This window comes from Toxotes jaculatrix, chromosome 1, assembly GCF_017976425.1.
Source record: "Toxotes jaculatrix isolate fToxJac2 chromosome 1, fToxJac2.pri, whole genome shotgun sequence".
NCBI lineage: Eukaryota > Metazoa > Chordata > Actinopteri > Toxotidae > Toxotes > Toxotes jaculatrix.
In genome coordinates, this window is record NC_054394.1 from 12259794 (window position 1) to 12277612 (window position 17819).

At 41.1% G+C, this 17819-nt stretch overlaps 1 protein-coding gene across 2 annotated transcripts in view; it reads right to left on the minus strand.

Annotated features, from left to right (window-relative positions):
• Positions 1-617: 617 nt before the first annotated feature.
• Positions 618-17819, minus strand: part of tln2a (talin 2a) — an 87397-nt gene continuing 70195 nt past the window's right edge. Inside the window, exons 40-59 of one of the 2 annotated variants that reach the window (XM_041033101.1) lie at positions 16914-17046; positions 16250-16351; positions 15709-15879; positions 15374-15520; positions 13444-13545; positions 12939-13058; positions 12541-12687; positions 11098-11264; positions 9941-10124; positions 9645-9770; positions 8506-8622; positions 8193-8378; positions 7908-8015; positions 7154-7259; positions 6871-6876; positions 6340-6464; positions 4265-4453; positions 3984-4166; positions 3667-3792; positions 618-2865 (exon numbers count right to left, since the gene is read on the minus strand). In XM_041033101.1, coding sequence (XP_040889035.1) covers positions 2737-2865; positions 3667-3792; positions 3984-4166; positions 4265-4453; positions 6340-6464; positions 6871-6876; positions 7154-7259; positions 7908-8015; positions 8193-8378; positions 8506-8622; positions 9645-9770; positions 9941-10124; positions 11098-11264; positions 12541-12687; positions 12939-13058; positions 13444-13545; positions 15374-15520; positions 15709-15879; positions 16250-16351; positions 16914-17046 — 2674 coding nt within the window. In that variant the 3' untranslated portion in view covers positions 618-2736. The remainder of the gene's footprint in view (positions 2866-3666; positions 3793-3983; positions 4167-4264; positions 4454-6339; positions 6465-6870; positions 6877-7153; positions 7260-7907; positions 8016-8192; positions 8379-8505; positions 8623-9644; positions 9771-9940; positions 10125-11097; positions 11265-12540; positions 12688-12938; positions 13059-13443; positions 13546-15373; positions 15521-15708; positions 15880-16249; positions 16352-16913; positions 17047-17819) is intronic. The other variant, XM_041033110.1, reaches the window with a different exon arrangement.

Below are 17819 nucleotides of genomic sequence, written 5' to 3' on the forward strand. Positions count from 1 at the left end.
TGTTCTTATCACATTTATCTTTCATAGAGGCTTAAAAGCACAAGGAAAAAAAAGAAGAAGAAGAAGAAAGGAAAAAGCCCATCCATAAAACTTTAGTGACTTCAAAACATACAATAAAGCAGTTGACAGACATGAAATTGCGGTCTGTCGTAGTTTAGAAGCACTGTGGTACATGCCCATGGAATGCAGTACAAAAATGTGTTCATATATATATATAATATACATACTGATGGTACATTTTAAACAGCAACACATTTTTTGACTGGCGGACAGTTCCTCTGTCATTCCCCAAAGGCCTTACATGTGGCAGAGAGAGAGAGAAAGAGAAAGATAAAGGGGATGCAGTTGGTTCAGCACTTGAGAGGAACAGTACATTAATAAGTGGGGACGACAAATGTTAGAAAACCCACAGATAGGAACCTACATTCCCAAACAAATTGCATGTCCAGTACCTTCTACTGACCGATGAGGTGAAGCTGTCACTCAAGCAGACCAGACACTGTATGGGCTACGGACTAAGGCACTAATAATAAACACTACAGACTTGACTTGATGAGCAGTGGACCCCCCACCCCACCCCGCCCCAACACCCCCAGCCCTCCCACCCACACTCACACACAAAAATACAATGCCAGACAACACTTCTGAATTCAGTCTGTCTTCAGCTGTTTGCTATGGTATACTGTCTGTATGTGGAGGTCAGAATCACTCAGTGCATCCTTAAAAGTTTTACTTTGTCGCCGTATGAACAAGAGGTGCAAGCTGAAGCACGAAGCCATGCATTTTCACAGCAGGACCTAATCTTACAATATACTGTCCTTTAATATTGAAACACAGCCGATATAGTAAGACGAGGGAACCCAACACACTACAATCAAACTCGGTAAACAAAAAGGTTCGTCTATTGCAGCAAGTCGTATATTCGATAAAGTCACACAGAGCACCCTTAAATTCAGAGACTAACAGACAAAAAAAAAAAAAAGACAGGAGAAAAATTAACTGCAGTTGGATGTTGGTGTTGCAGTCACTTCACTTTCCATTCACTTATTTCAGCCTCAATTCCTACAACGTTTATTTGCCAGAATTAGCTTATTGCTAAGTTATTTTCAGATTTTGAGTTTTGCTGCTTCCTGAATTTACAGAATTGGATGCGAATTGACTCTAATCAATCCCTGGCAGTGATTGAGTATTGCTGGAAAAAAATTATATAACCATTATCGCTTTCTGACAGTGGGACAGAAAATAATCAAGGGAAGGGCCAAAGTATATCAGCAGGGAGCAGTCACCATCAGACAAAGCGTGCAGAAGCATTCAACTGATCACTCAAGAGGTCTGAGGTATTTACAGGTATATGTAATATGCATGATGTTGTAGCCAATTACTCTAAAAACATACTGTATACTTAAAAGTAAAATAAGCTCTCAATTATACAATATCATCTGCTGTATTATTACTTTAAGTTTGCAAGGTGTAAGGGAAACCAATACTGCCACCCTGAGCACCATCCACGTTATTGCATCATGATCAAATTTTGTTTATACTGTTTGGAGGTCTCAGTACCTGACACGATAAGGAATAAAGAAAAAGACGTTTGCAGGATTGGGGGAAAATATCTGAGTGGGTTTCTTGCCTGAAGGCCATCACAGGCTCTGCAAGCAATGGTAAATAAGTGAGACCACTTCTGCCCCCGAAAGACCCCTCTCTGCTAAAAATACTCAGGAGTAATAAATATTCCTTCTATGGTAATATGTCGTCCTGTGTGGAAAAAGCATTCACATGGTACCATAATTCTGCTAGAGTCTCAGCAGCTGCTCATGATGACGCAGGTATGTTCACGGGCGTAGACAAAACATGTAGAATTTGTTGCATCTTAAAAGAGTTTGCGTGTAGAGCCCATCGATTTCAGTATTGAAAAAATGACAAGAAAGAAAGTAAAAATGCTTAAGTCACTGTCTACATTAAAGGACGATTCCCCAAAAAACAACTATCAGTGATGGAAATTTACAGTATGGTCCAAAAAAAAGACACCAATATGCAAAATCCTACCTTCCTTCATATTAGGGTTAACGACCACTGACTTAAAGTCAAGACACAACACGGTCATGTGATTTACATGATTTAAACAGATATTAAGGTGCCAAATTGGAGCATAAAGGCTGACATTCACACAATAATCAGAGTACCAAGCTGAAATGTTTTTGTGATGTTGCAGTTTAACGGCTATATGACATGAACAGCAATACAATCAATTCTTCATTTCAAAAGTTTATGAACTAGAGCTGAAACCTGTAAAACAAAATAAACCAAACTGTAGGTTATGGACAAACACAAAAGCATATGAGCTGTGCTGTTTGTCCTCAGCATGTCACATTCTGGTTCAGATTACATCAGTCAAAGTAGTTATGCTATACATGAGGACAAAAAGCAGTTCTTCAGGCAAATCACCACAATCTTTATGTTGTTTTCAGAGAGTAGTCAGTTCCACACAGTAGTATTATCAGACTTGCTAGTAGGTGACGTTAAGATCTTTCCATGTGATGTGGGCTCAGCCAACGGTGTTCACCGCAGGACTGGGGCTTTACTGGTAGGTTACATCAGTCACAACATACCTGAAGTCGCTGTAGGCCAGATACCTGTCTGAGTGTGCCATTAAAAGGACACAACTTTGCACACAAACACGTATGTGCTCTTCACACTGCTTTAAGTGTGTGCAGCAGTGACTGTGAGTTTGAAGGATTAGTTACTGTCCTCTCGTAGTTCGCTGGGCAGGAACTTGTACTGCTGCTGCCTGATCTGAGCCAGTTTCTTTCTTGCTTCTTCCAACTCTCTCTCCTTCCTCAGCATCTCCTCCTGGGCTGCAATAATCTGGACAGACAGATGAAATACATGTTTAATTTAAAGCATTTAAAATTTTAGCTATCAGGCAACTATACACGTATTACTAATTATTTTGTGGATTTAAATATTTTTCTTTAGATAGTAGCTGAGATCAGTTTTCCAAAACCCATTCAGTCCAGTTTTGATGGAAAAGCCATGTATGCTTTAGTAAATATTAGTACATTAACCGCCAACTATCAATGCATCCTTTGTGGTTGGTGTACCTGTATGTTAAGTTTCAAATTTAGCATTTGCGCTCGTATTGGGTAAAGAGGAGAAATAATATCTTTTCTGAGGACATTTTGAAGAGTGGAGACACAAATGAATCTATCAGCTGACTGATATTAGGCGTTTCAAAAGTTGGTATCTATTTTCTTTTAGAGACAAACTGAGGTATTAAATCAATGCTGACAAATGACAGCACACAGCAGTGTGTCTGACAGCGTGGAAAAGATAATACAAGAATGTGATAAGTGAGGACAGACAGTGTTTCTTGGTGTTAAAGTTCTGGATGTTTGAGCAAGTGTAATCTAGTGCTAATAAATCTAAATGTTCATTTGTCAATAAGTGTAGGAAAAAAATGAAACAATTGCATGTTTTCAAAGTCCCAGTTTCCTAGTCAGGTTAGAAAAGTTACAAGAAACGGTGAACGGTGAGAGCTGGTGGTTAGGAGGATTAAAATTCATTTGTACTTCCTCAATTTTACCCGATAACACACCAGCACTAAGTGAGAAACTACTTAGGAAAGAGAGGCTCATCTAAATATTTAATCCCACTCAACATTCTTACCTGCGCTATCCCACCCACAAACTTTGTCTTGACCACCACATTGTCTTCATCTGATTTGTCAAACGCTGCCTTCTGGGCTGCCCGCACCAAGTTGTCTGATGCCTTCTTCACAGCGTTCCCAGCAATCTATGGAGGGAAGAGGTCCATTGAGAACAATAGCTAATAACAGCATGAAAAAACAAAGTAGACTTTAGATGACTGTTATTGAAGTAGTGCAGCTAATAAATATGAGCGTTTCTACACTGGATGTTTTGAGGGATCATTTTTACCATCAATGAAAAAACTGTGGTCTTAGTTGGAATTCATCTAAACTGTACCTGAAGTCTCCTCATGGCCTCTGAGTCCTGGTCAGCTTTCACCTTACAGGCCACCAGCAGCTGGGCAGTGGAGGCCGCCACCTGTTTGGCTGAAGAGATGAGCTTCTCCTCGCTGGCGTGGCCCTGCACCGAGGCGTTGGCTGCCTCACACAGGTTGCTGGTCGCTGCTGCTACCATACGCGCCTGGTGGAGAAGATTAGAGAAAGTGATTTAAGAGTCATTTTGTTTGCAAAATTGCACCTCAGACTGTAACCTGCATTAGAAAGGTCCTTTGTACTTACTGCAGAGATGAGTCCCTGGGACCACTGTCCATCGTCCACGGCATTAGCAGGAATGGAGCCCACTTTGCCCTGAGCTACCAGCTCTCTCTGGGCAGCTGAGGCTGATTTGACCAAAGCGCTGGTGGCTGCAGCGATGGACTTGGCTGCCTCCAGGATCTGCTCCTCGAAGTTCAGCGTCTCATCCGCTTGCTGAGGGGGGAGAAGACAAATCAGTCAGGATGGGGTCCTTCACTAGGCTTAAGTTTGAAACTTTCAGTGTTACTAAGATTAGTAAGTAAAAAAACAGATTAAATCATGGTTGCTCACTCCTTAATGTGACCCTGGTCAACTCATTCTACAGTGCTTGTCTACAACTCAAACAATACATTTCACTGTAACAGTCCACTTTCATTTCACAGTCCATTAAACTTTGAATTTATTTCTTAATGAAAATAACATTTCAGTCAATTTCTTTGCACTGAAAGAAAAATTTCTTCGATTCACCGCTTCTAATTGCCACTGGGAGAATTTCTTCCATTGACACACTTTTTAAAAGCGACTTTTTTGGGGATGGAAAAAGTTACAACTGATTCATCAGTGTCCCATCAATGCTGACAAACAGAGAAACAAAAGATAACTCCCCAAACACCTCACACAGCCAAAAACAAAGCATCTTATTAAACTGCAACAGCTGATAAGGAGCTAGATGAAACCAAGGAAGAAACAAGACTCTGCACAAAGATTTTCTGTCAGTATTACACATCCAGTCATACTTAAGTCGGCCCATTTAAACGCGCGCACACACACACACACACACACACACACACACTTTAATGCACAAACACATTCACACCACAAGTCTGTAGACAGAGCGGGACACTGTAGGAATATGTTTGATATATAGTTGGGACTGAATAACAACCTAATATATCAAACATATCAGACAGAGCCCTGCAGAGAAGGCCGCCGTTGGTGGGGGCAGGCAGGGAGGGAGGGGAAGGGGGGTTAACTGGGAGCCAGAGGACAAATACTGGGACAGGATTTAGCTAGAACTATCACAGATGGAGAGATGATTGGAGGAGGAGGAGGAGAAGGAGGGGGAAACATGGCAGATGTGTTTGGAGCTACAGTGATAAAAAAAAATCAGAGGGTAAAACTTCGATGGACATGGATAGCCAATGAACTGGGCAAAATGTGAATGTCTGAGAAGGTTCAAATCAGGACACTGGTGAAGTTGAAAGAAAATTTGATGGGGATATGTAAACAGGGAGGAGACAGCACAAGACACAGAGCACCCTTTCTGTGAATGGCACAACAAAACATGTCATTCTGTTATTGTCAAATGTCACGAACTCCCAATGTTAACACTGAAAGCTTAATACGAACCATAAAAAAAACAACAGAGGTATTTACACACATGCACATGACATTAATACGGGAAAGAAGAAAAAGTCGTGCTTCAAGGTTTAACTATAAATTGCACAGTCTAAGTCATCTGAGCAAAATCAGATGTTAAATCTACAAAGCACCAAAACTGTACTTTTTACACTTTTTACTTTTACAAGTAAAGGATCTAAGTAACTCTTTCCACTGGAAACAAACTACCCAACAATATATAAAGTTAAAATTAGCTCAATAAGTTAAAAGTAATGATAATGATCACTCACTACTGAAATATATAATAATATAGAACTTTAATGGAGGCCTTTTTGTAAAATTAGTGGTTATGCTTTAAGTATATTTTGCTAGTAATACAGCTACTTTTACCTATGTGAAATCTTGAATGCAGGATTTTTAAATGTAATAGAGTATTTCTGCATGTTCATATTGTTACTTTAACAAAAGGATCTGATTACGTCTTCTACCGCTGCCTATTATTGATACATCTATATGAACAATTATAAAGAAAACTTGTTTCTTATGAGTCATAACTCCCTGTAATACAGTGTTTCATAATGAACATTTTCCTCTGAAACAGAGTAAAGTTCTTTTCGCTACAGCTCTTTTAACAACAATTATGTGGTGATGCAATTATCTCCTCTTCCACCTCTCCATACACTGTCCCAAAGCGAGTCATTAGTCATGTAGTCACCCACCTTGGGCTTGGCTCGGGGTTTGAGCTGCTCCAGCTTCTTAGCCGCTGCCTCGATGGATGCTGCTGCTCCGAGCAGCTCCGTCTCTGCAATCACCGTTGGGTCCTCGGGGTCCACCCACTCTGAACCTGAGGTACGTGTGCACATGTGAAATTGAGATTAAGATTAAAAAATTTGGATTAAAAAAAAAAAGCGGTGTGTCAACAGAACATGCCTCACAACAATAATGTGATCACACAGAAAAAATAAAAAATAAAAAAAGCAGTGCCACATATCACCACATTCCATGCACAGCTGATGGAGGCCACAAACTGCCACTCACTGCAATGAAGATGGAGTGATTTGTGTAAAATGAGATGGCACATAAAACAAAGCGTGATGGATGGAGCTGACTCTATGTACTCGAGAAGCCTGAGAGCAGCTGGATATCAAAATGAGGTTTAATGAAATCAGTGTTAGCGCTGAGGAGAGAAGGTGTTGAACAGCTCACAAGTGGTGAAATCAGTCACAGTACAGAAAACAATGCTAACTTACCTCCATCTGTGGCAAGAGAAGGGGGACAGGAATATTACCAAAAGATTGCTTAGAGGGTTGTTTCTATTTCTCTGTTATTTGGGAAATCATAAAATGTGTTCTCTTATAGCAGCCTCCTACTGGGGATTATAAACAATGACAGATTTTGTTGGAGGCTTCATTAGTAAGCAAATTATTACTTACTGACATAAATTTGTGTTCATCACATCTAAAACTGTAAAAGGAGTTGGTGTGTGAAGCGTGGTGTCACTGTATGTGTGTGTGTGTGTCTATGTGTCTGTACCTTTCATGGCCTCTGCGGTTTGGATGAGCTCTGTGACAGCTCCTGCCACCCGTTTGGAGCAAGCTGCCAGCTGCTGCTTCTGCTCTGCAGTGGGCTTCTGCAGGACCTACACACGCACACAAACGCACATATACAAACATATTAAACACTATTGCACTTGAAAAGTACTGTACAACTGAGACAACATTTGTCTGTTTCCCCTGAAGTAATGAAAATCGTGGAAATTATGGCATTACAAAAAAACACCCAAATCTTATATTACTCTTCACAAACTCTTGTTTGGCAGAGAATCACACACATTTTGTGGGTTTGAATAACAAATACATCAGGCTGAATTAAAGAGAAACATGTATAAAATGATTCATAAGTTACATTTTGAATATTTGAGAATCATATTCATACAATATATATAAACCATAGTTTCAAAGCAATTCTGGAGCAACCAGCTAAAAAAAATACTCTATTCTCTATTCCATACAGAGTGTTGTCAAGTTTTTTTTTATCAATCTGAAAAATGACAGAAATTTAAGCAGAAAATAAGAAGTTAATGATCAAAATCAGACTGATGTATTTCAGCATAAACCATTTTAGGAGCGTAACTGATGAATCTACAATCGTTAAACGGCACAAACATTCATCATCCTCCACGTGAATGCTAGTGAAAAATGAGGAAGAAAAAAATCTCTCTCTCTCTCTCTCTCTCTCTCTCTCTCTCTCTCTCTACACATACTTACCGACACAATATTCCACCTACCAACAGTACGTGTTCCAGCAGATCAATGTATCCAGTGGTACACTCTGATCCGAACATCAGCGCCCTGTTCTTCACCTCCTCACTGACTTCAGGGTGGTAGGCCGCTTGCTGAAAGACGGAAACACATACACTCCAGATTTAACAGGATTATTAACCTTTACTTTAGTTACAAATTATTAGGACATTTATGAGAGATATGGTCCAAATTTAAGTTCTGATTTGACAGATTTAACAGCATTAGGATATTAAACACTAATTTTTGTGTTGCTGATATAAGAAAATAACCTTGCAGGTTGTGAGCATGTCTGAAATGGCTTTGCGGCTGAGGTTGGCCGTATGGATGATGTCCTCCTGCCGGGCAGAGTTCCCTGCAGCCACTGCTTTAGCAGTTGCCATGGTGATGCCCTTAGTCATGCGAATGAACTCCTCAGGTGTGGTCGTCTTGTTCGGAGCGTCCTTGGATTGAAACAGCTGGGGACGATAAAGTAGGTGGGTGTCATTAGACAGGCAGTACACAAATCTTGAAATACTGGTGATGTTGTAGTACTGTTGTCCAACATCCATCCATGCACATGATTAACTCTCCACATGTCCTCACCGCCATTTCCTGTTTGATACATTCGATTGTGGCCTCCAGGGCTCTGGTGCCCCGAGTGGCCTCGTCCTCCACAGCCTTGACTGTCTTCAGCAGGGATGTGACGTTGGTCACCATCACCTGGCAGAAAAGGTATAGGATATAAAAACATGAAGAAAAAAGATTAAATATCTGGTACATTTTCTGAATGAAAATCAATTGAAAAACCTAATGGATAAAGGAACCAGGCAGATATATCTGTTTTATGACTAAGCCAGAAAATTAAATATGTGACAAGTCAAAGTACTTCGTCACAATGATGAACACAGGCCTGAGGACACCGGAAAAATCATATAAAGAATCGAAAACTGACATAAAGCTCTGATGGTATCTTCTTCTGTGTTTAGAGCATTGCACGACACTTACTAAGGGTGTGCTACATCAAACTCAAAGATAGGGGGTGCACAGCGACCATGCAGAAAAGCTCACAGTCCTCAAGACTTGAAGATAAATGTTACAAATGGTTTACAAGATTTGTTTCACCTCAGGTCCTAAAATTGCATGTGAGACATGTTGTAATTATCTGAAGGACTACGTGACTCAATGTGCTGCCGCAGACTGTGAAACTGGCTTTTTTTTTTTGGAACGACAGTTTGAGGTGATAATGAGCAGTCAACAGTGTCATGACTGGATTATGAACTGTGGCTTTGAAAATTTACACTGCATGTGTGCTGAAGCAAAGCATTCAGCTGATTTATCTTGGTTAGAAATATCCCAGTTTCCTGTTATCCTGAACATCCATTTACTGGCTGTTTACATTACAGAGAGAGACAGTCTCCAGTTTAAGTCACGTGAGCAGTGTTTCATAATGACAGGAGGGGTGCTGTCGCTGATTAATGAACCTGCCTCAGGAAGAGGAGCTTGTCTGCTAAGCATACATACAGCATGTGGGAATTGTGATTTTCATCACATCATATGCAGGATTTTAATAGGCCTTTTTTTTTAAATCAGTTGCAACAGAAATTATTTTTATTTTTTATTAAAGATTTCTAAATCTGAAAAAGACACACACACACACCATATTTAACTGTATTTAAACCCACTGGAGGCCGTTAAATTAGATGACATAGTTTCATGAATTGCACACTCCCTGGTCCCCTCACCTTGGCAGCGCTCTTCAGCTGGTACATAGATGGATCATCTGCTGCTTTGCCAGAAGCGCACTTGGTGGCACTAATGAGCTCAGCCAGCGCCTTGGCCACATCTTTGACAGCATTTATCAGAACCACCTAGAGAAAGGACACACACAGATAGACACCAATTTATTACTGCGCATTCTGGGCAACTCTGAAAGGTTATTACAGTTCACAGCTCATTCTTCCATAATTTCTTGTGATAAAAGTCACAGTGAATAAAGGACAAAGAGAAAAGAGAGGGAAGAAATACAGGGCTGGCTAACCTGCGTCTCAGGGTCGTCTGAGCCGATGCTGGCAGCTCCCAGCTTGACCACGTCTGTGAGTTGGGTGATGGTCTTAGCAGAAGACTGGGCGGCCTGCGCCAACTTGTCCTGACCAGAAGCTGCACCAGACACCAGCATCTTTGTGTCCTCGACCAGAGCTTTGGCCGTCTTCAAAATGTTTTCCCTGAGAGAGAAGACGAGGGGCCAGAGGAAGAAGTGAGAGGAAGACAAAAGTGTTGGACACTCTTTCTCTGTGACTGAAGCGCTGATCTACTGTAGAAGCCTTATTGCAGCAGAAATAAAATGTAAAAGTGAATTACAAGCATCAAAAATGATGCACACTGGCACACAACTCTTTTCATATCAAAGGCGTTTGAACATCAAAGCTCGTGCAAAAACAAGTACAGGTAAGGTTATGTAACGAGTTGCAGCTTTATTTTCCTCAAATTGACAAGGAAAACTTGGAGGAAGCTCCAGCAAAGTTTGATTTTTGAGGAAGGTGAATGACATAATTTAAGATAAAAAGTAATTCCATTCCCTTTCATCCTGTCCCAACAGGGCTTCTCTACATTTGCGCTTTCATGGTTCTTCAGTGAGGAATAGTACAATTTCACTAACAACAATCTGTAAGGATCTGCTGTAATCATTTTTGGTCATAGCAGCATGTAATGTGCCAAGTCTAGTCTTGGATCATTAGATACTCATCTCTTTGAACTCGATTCGTTCAAAAATAACAAGGCCAACCCAGATTCACTTAAGTCAAACACAAGATTCTGAGCATTTCCACTAAACACTTGCGCAACAATGTGAGATTTCATAGAATATAATCAGAATAATGTCTAACTTCTAAAGCTTTCGCTGTTTTCTTGGGAATCCTGTCTCTGAGTGGAGTCTTTAGCATAAGAGCAAAGAACAGTAAGAGATGTGACACTTCCTCCATCTTTCAAACCCTGAGGGTAATTTGCGGTTTCTACCTCCAGAGATTTCCTGCCTCTGCTCACCAGCTAATATGTCATTCTTGTCAGTTTTGGAAGAAAAATAACTGGGGGGCAGATTTTAGACTCCAGTCAGCTCTTGTATTAGACGACTCAAGTGATGTCTCGCACAATTATACTGTATTGTCTGCATACAGAAACATATAATCCAGCAGCTCTCACCTGTGATCAGCGAAGGACTCATCATTCTCTGCGTTCAGTGTGCCGGCAGAGGCAAACATGATGGTGGTGTCCAGATCAGCGATGATGCCCGAAACTGCGCTGGCTGCTGTGATGCAGGCTTGTGTGCCCTTGTTGCCTGCCTGGAGGGCTGAGAGCACCAAGGACACCTGGGGACACAAAGAGACACACATCCCATGAACAGACAGGTATCTACATCTGCAAATATCTGCACCTTAATTTGGACACAACCAATTCTTATTTTCGAATTAGTACTATAAATCTGTATTACTATGTTTTGGTCAGTTGGAGTGGAGATGATCACAGCTTTATTGGTCAAAACAGACAAGAGCAACACACACGGTTGTAGATTCAGATGAACACTTCCATTTTTGCATTGTTCTGTGACGTGCATCTCCTTGGAAAATGAGAAATAATGCATTGAAAGGAGAAGCCCAACACACTAGTTGCAAGAGGATTTAAAAATCTGCTGTGAGAGCAAAGTACCGTGTCAGTGCCGAGCAACGCACAACATCACTCACTCAGTGAAATGAGTACATGTCAAACTGGTTTTGACTCCATTTGTTTTGTGTGCATGTGCCTGAGTGGCAGCAGGAATTGATAAACTACTGTTTCCGGACTCTCACTACTACAAGAAAATGGCTTGACACTCAAAACAGAGCAGGCATGTCATGTTACACAGAGAAAACCTGTTCTCTTCTTGTGATAAAGATGTTCTGCACAGGAAACACTGTCTCTCTCTCTCTAGCTTTAGGATAAAAAACCTTTAAAATGGACATAACTTGGGAGTAGGACAGAAATATACAGAAAAGCTCACAGTCCGCTGTAGATTCCCCTGATGAAACCACAACTATTGCCTCCAAAGGAATTTGTTTGCTTTCATAAGCCAGAACTGTACAATGTTCCCAGACTGAGTGGATATGATCTGTGCAATACTTGAGCATGAATTATTAAAGCAGAATGTCGAGTAATGTATATTAAACCAGACTGTAGAGTAATGTATTTTGCCAAGGACTATAAATTAAACAGCCAGCCTTTAAAGCATAAACATGCCTGTGGCAAAGGCTTTATTCCAAAATGCTTTAATATACACTGCTATAATTCATTATAAAACTAATTTACAACCCTCTTATATTTTTGATACCATGACAGCAGAATCACTTGGTGTAAACTACACAGCTAGAAAATAATTCTTTATTGTTCCAGTGAAGAACAACAACAGTTAGTTTGGTGTGGATCACACTAGGCTGAACAGGAAAACATGCAACCCTAAGGGATTTTTTAATTAACATGATTACTGTAGATAGAAAAGAGACACATTTAATGTTTGGTGAAACTTAGGACATCAACGTAGCTTCAGTGGTGGTGTCGATCAGCACACGACAAAACAATTCAAACCTCAGATCTGTAATGACAGGGTAATACCTTTTCTGTGACTGCACGGGCACATTCAATGAGCTCTCTTTTGGTGAAGCTGTCAGAAGGGGTGATCTGCAGAGCCCCGGCCTTCTGGACCAGGAAGATGCAGCCATGTCCAAGCTCCTGCACTCGAGTCTTGATCTGGAAACCGATCTGAACGACAACAAACACAGTAATAACAAAATAAAACCATGTTCTATAAAAATTGACTCAGAAAACGTGTCTCCACTCCACCATAAAATATGGCTTGTGCACCAATTTTTCATGTTTTTTTTTACATGCATGCAGCTGTAAGTAGTGCTCTATGAATTACAGTTAAAGGTATGAATCTGCCACACTGATGCAGCGGAGCTGCATAAAGGGTAAGACAAGCTATCTTTGAGTGACACACAGGTCCTCCTCACCTCCTCTGGCTCAGCTGTGTGAGCAGCCAGTCGACCCTGAACGGCCAGCTGGCTGTAGTCCACGGTCACCTGAGAGGCCAGTGCCCCCAGCTCATCTGGACACGTCACTGATTTGGTCATCTGAGGGATAAACACACACTGACTGTCAATCCAAACTAAACACTGCTTAATGCTAAATGTGGTTCTTACTGGCTATGACATGCTGTGCCACGGTGAACTCATATTGACTGAAGAACACTGAGCCACTAGATATTTGACTATACTAGATACACTTGGGAGGTAAATTAGCACCAAGCAACAAATAATTCAGGTGTTTAAATATGCACAAGCTGTCGTGACCAAAAAAACAGAACATCACAATATGGTTTATCAAACACAGGTTGGTTTTACTTTGATTTATAGGACAATTTTGAAAAAAAGAGTAAAATGTGTCCAACAAAGGAACATCTCACAATCACATCTCCAAAACTGTTCAATAGTGTAAACAATTATTTTGAAGATTTACCATCTCCTGAGCAGTGACAGCAATCGCCTTAGAGTATTTCACCATGCTGGTCTGGTAATCCACAAATGAGCCCTCAGGTTCAGGTGGTGTACCTTCATCCAGCTAAAGAACAAGAGAGAGAGAGAAACACACATACACACACACACACACACAAACATCTTCAAACATGAACACAATCAATCATTCTGTTCTTTAGCTGCAATGACATGTTAAATCTAATCTACCCTCCAATTATAGAATATCTGCCAGGTGTGCAGGCATCAGTTAATCTGTAAACCAACACTGATGCAATTTTACATCCAAAGAAACATTCAGTGCCAATGATAAACACTCATTACAAATTATCCACCAAATCCACTCTGTAATTACAGCTTCAAAATAGCATCAACTACAAAAACATTTGATCACCAGCTTGCAGCGCATACATTATGTTTCTAGCATTTCTGCTAAATTAGACTGTGCTCAACACATCTGAGTGCCATGGCAAAGCTGAGGAGATGAGAGAGATGACGACATGTGGGAAAAGCATGCTGGTACTGAAACGAATCCGAAATATCGCAAGTACATGATGTTTTGCTTCGCCCGCTGGGTGGAATAACACCTTAGAATCTGCAGTCTTGACTAACAGTTCAGCAGAAAAGCCTTTAAATCACCTCTGCTCAAATCACAGTGACCATTATGTCGATGGATCGTCTAAGAGGATTATCTCTTTTTAATCAGCAGCTAGCAGGCACACACTGAGGGACACGGGAACAAAACACACACCTACACGCTCATCATGCACACCCAAAATGAACCGCTTTCATTAATTATTCATGACACGCTACACAAAGTTGGCGCAGAGATGCTGTTCCCTCTGGTGACCCACACCTGAGGCACTTTTTCACCTTTGTGATAATTCTCACTAAGGAAGGCGAGGAGGGATGTAATTAGTTAATGCTATTCTGTCTGTACTTGAGATAAAAGGCTTTTTTTTGCTCCACACCTTATGTGTTTGCCAATAGTCTGGACTGTTAATTGGAAAGATAGTCCAAATTGCCCAACACCGGCCGAGAGAGGCTGTGTTGACAGTCAATTTTCCTCTGCATCACTGGCTTGTGATTTGTATTAATATGTTAATCAGTGACTTTTTGTGGAGCCTAGGAGACGCCAAGTTTGTAATCAAGATGTTGCACACTGCAACAGGAAATTATGGGTCAAAGAAAGAAGAAAAATGGAACTCTCAGTTAGAAAATTATGGTTTCTTGTGTAAATCCTGGAACATCCTGGATAAAGATTAAAAACATTTGTCTCCCTGCCAGATTTCCGGTACTCACTATCAACTTTCATCCAGTTTATCCCACCTGTTTTCTTCACAGCATTTTGGCTTTTCCCACTGTTGCCCCTCTCAAAACAAGATCTTTTCCGCTAGAGTTTTGCCAGATTTTGTTGAAACGGCAATGTGTAGCACAGTGTCGATTAACGGCATACAGGGTTCAGTCATACATACTGGTTCTGGAACCAAACTACATTTAAAGGTTTACACTGTCCCTTAGCAGAGTTACTCAGAGTGACTGGCAATGGGAGAGTTTTAATTAAAATGAACCCTCAGCTCAACAGGTGATCACCTTAGGAACCCTGGAGCAGGCTTTGAAAACACTGAAAGGACTATTTTTATCCTGCCTGTCCTAAGAACACCTCAGGTTCCCCCAGGAAAATATAGAGAACATGGCTGAGGGAAGCACGCTTAGCTACTACTAATGGAGAGACAGAGACGTTGGCGTCTTTCTGCAGCTGCAGTAAACTCAAAGTCAAAAACCACTAGAGCGTGAGTTTATTCAACCAATCACAGTCTAAGCATGAAGGCAAATTAAGAGTGCTGATGCCATCCTGTGTGTCCTGATCACCACTGTTTACCCTGCACCTGAGCATCAAACATCCTGTGAGTCACCTTGCCCATGGCCTCTGCAATGGACTCCACCATTCCTCCCACCATCCCCACTTCACTGGCAGCCTCATTCAGAGTCACCATGATATCATCAACCGCCTCCTTCATGAGCTGGGCTGCCTCTGCTATGGCATCGTGGGTATGGGATGCCTGTGAAGTGTGACACGACACAGCACAAGCACATATCAAACGGTTAATTATGCTCATTGAGTCATTCAGGATCTTGTAGTTATACTAAGTGATTGTCGAGATAATTCTTGTATAATATTGCGGAGCTGTAGTGAAGCTCCAATGTAACCCAAGAAAGCATAAAAAACGAAAGCACAAAGTGGTCATACCTTTGGGTTTCCACCGCCCTCCTTGGCAGCGTAGAGCATCTGCAGGGCAGACTCAGCCATGGTCTTAGTTTGGTCCAGGAAAGTCATCTGCTGCTGGTGGTCCTTCAGCTTGGATGCCACACCCACAGAGGCCTTGATCAGTGGCTCAAAGTAACCAGCCAGTTGGGTCACCTGAAGCAAAGAGTGAAAAGTTTTTAATGAGTTCTGAGGAAAAAAAAAAAAAAAAGGGACATTGACCTAAATGTCACATTTTCACATAAACAAGCAGAGTTACAGACCTGGCAATTTCAGATGAGGATACAGAGAAAAGACGCACAGGTAGTTCTAGCTGATTTATGTGACAGTAAAGCATAACACGCATAGAAAATGTTCTAATATTAGAACATTGATATATACTGCTGTGATAATTACCATATTACTTATGTTCACATAATCCAATAATATTCAATACTGCTATCACTGAATATTGCCGCTAAAAGGATCACTGTGTTGTTCCATCCACAGCATTAAAGTTAAGTAATTAACTCCCTGCCCTATATACCTTGTGTCCTAGTTGGGAAGCTTCGCCTCTGGCAGCGGTGGAAATGGGGTCAATTAGGTGGCCAATTTCCTGCACAGTGGACGTCAGCTGCTCTTGTAGCGCCTGAAGAGAGGAAATAAAAAGAAAATACTTTTTATGTGTTTTTTTTTTTTATTGGAGACAGAGGTGTATTCAAATAAGTAAGATTAAACCAGCTAAAAAGCTGCTCTGGGTTCTTCTATGAGCTTAAACTCTTCACAGCTCAGCAAAACTAGCACAAGAGCCCAAAACGGCTCTATGTCCAGTTCTGTATTAAAATATGCCAATCTCAGAAATGGGTATGAGTTTCTAGTTGCAGAAAAACAAGACATCTTCACACAGCACAGATCAATTTAAAATACTGAATTGCACTGGATAAAGTATTTTAAATGACATCAAATCCCTGAGCTGTTTGTGACCTACAATGGACAGAGACCTAATTAAAACCACCAATAATAGATCCATAGTTTAACAGGGGAGACGCAAAAAGCAATACAAGGACTAGAAAAAGGAAGAAACAACAATCTGAATGTAAAACTGACTGGAAACGTTAGAGCTAGAGATAAACAACCGGACAAGGACAAGCAGATAGAAGAAACAGAGAAAGACACTAGTAGAAGTAGAAAATTTTCTGATGGTTACTGACTTCCAGCGATATGTCGTCCCTGCTGGGTAAGTTCTGGCTGACTGCTGCCAGAGAGGCCTGCTCGATGTCCCGGATACATTTGTTGATGTTATCAATTGATGAGTCGCACTCCCGCTGACCTGGGGCCTTGTCCCTGAGAATAAAATGGGAACAGGAAAAGAGGAGAAACAGAAAGCAGTAAAATGGTTGGAAATAAAAATGAGAGTAAAGGTGAAGGATGATGTGTGGAGACGGAAGAAAGACACAGAAGGTGATGAGGGAAAAAAAGACACACAGGAAGAGAGAAAAGAAGTGCAAATGTTAACATAACTAACACTTATTAAAACACAGACAGGTTCCAGGATGTGTCTTTAACATCTTTCCTGGTGGTTCCCTCATCTCATTGCCGTTCAGGTCACATCTGCTGAAATGTGGCCTGTAGGGTCTCGTCACTACACAGGGAGATCAAGCCGGGCAGCCAAATTAGCTTTGAAGCCTCTGAGTGGTCTGGGGCAGCAGCCTCATGGGCAGAATAAGTTTAGTTAAACATCCAATTCCACGGCACACTGAAAGTAACCCTAAAATAAAACCTTACCTTTGTGTAAAATAAGACTAACAAATTATGAGGCCAGGCTTTTGCAAGACAGAGACCATTCCTATTTGTGTTCACTGGCACTGCAGAGTATCACTGAAAACTATCAAAGGGCCAAAATTCCCGCTGCTCAATTTGCAGTCTTAAAAGGACTGTGACTGTGATAAGGGCATCAGAACTGAAGGAGATGCTAAGCTGGCTGCGTGTGAATGCTAATGTGCAGATGTTCTGAGCCAAGCTGGAACCTTAAAATTCAGTGTGTTTGACTCTGGGAATTAGTTCCTCATGGGCATCAGTTTTGTTCTGATCAAGGCCAAGTACAAAAGGTGTGAAAG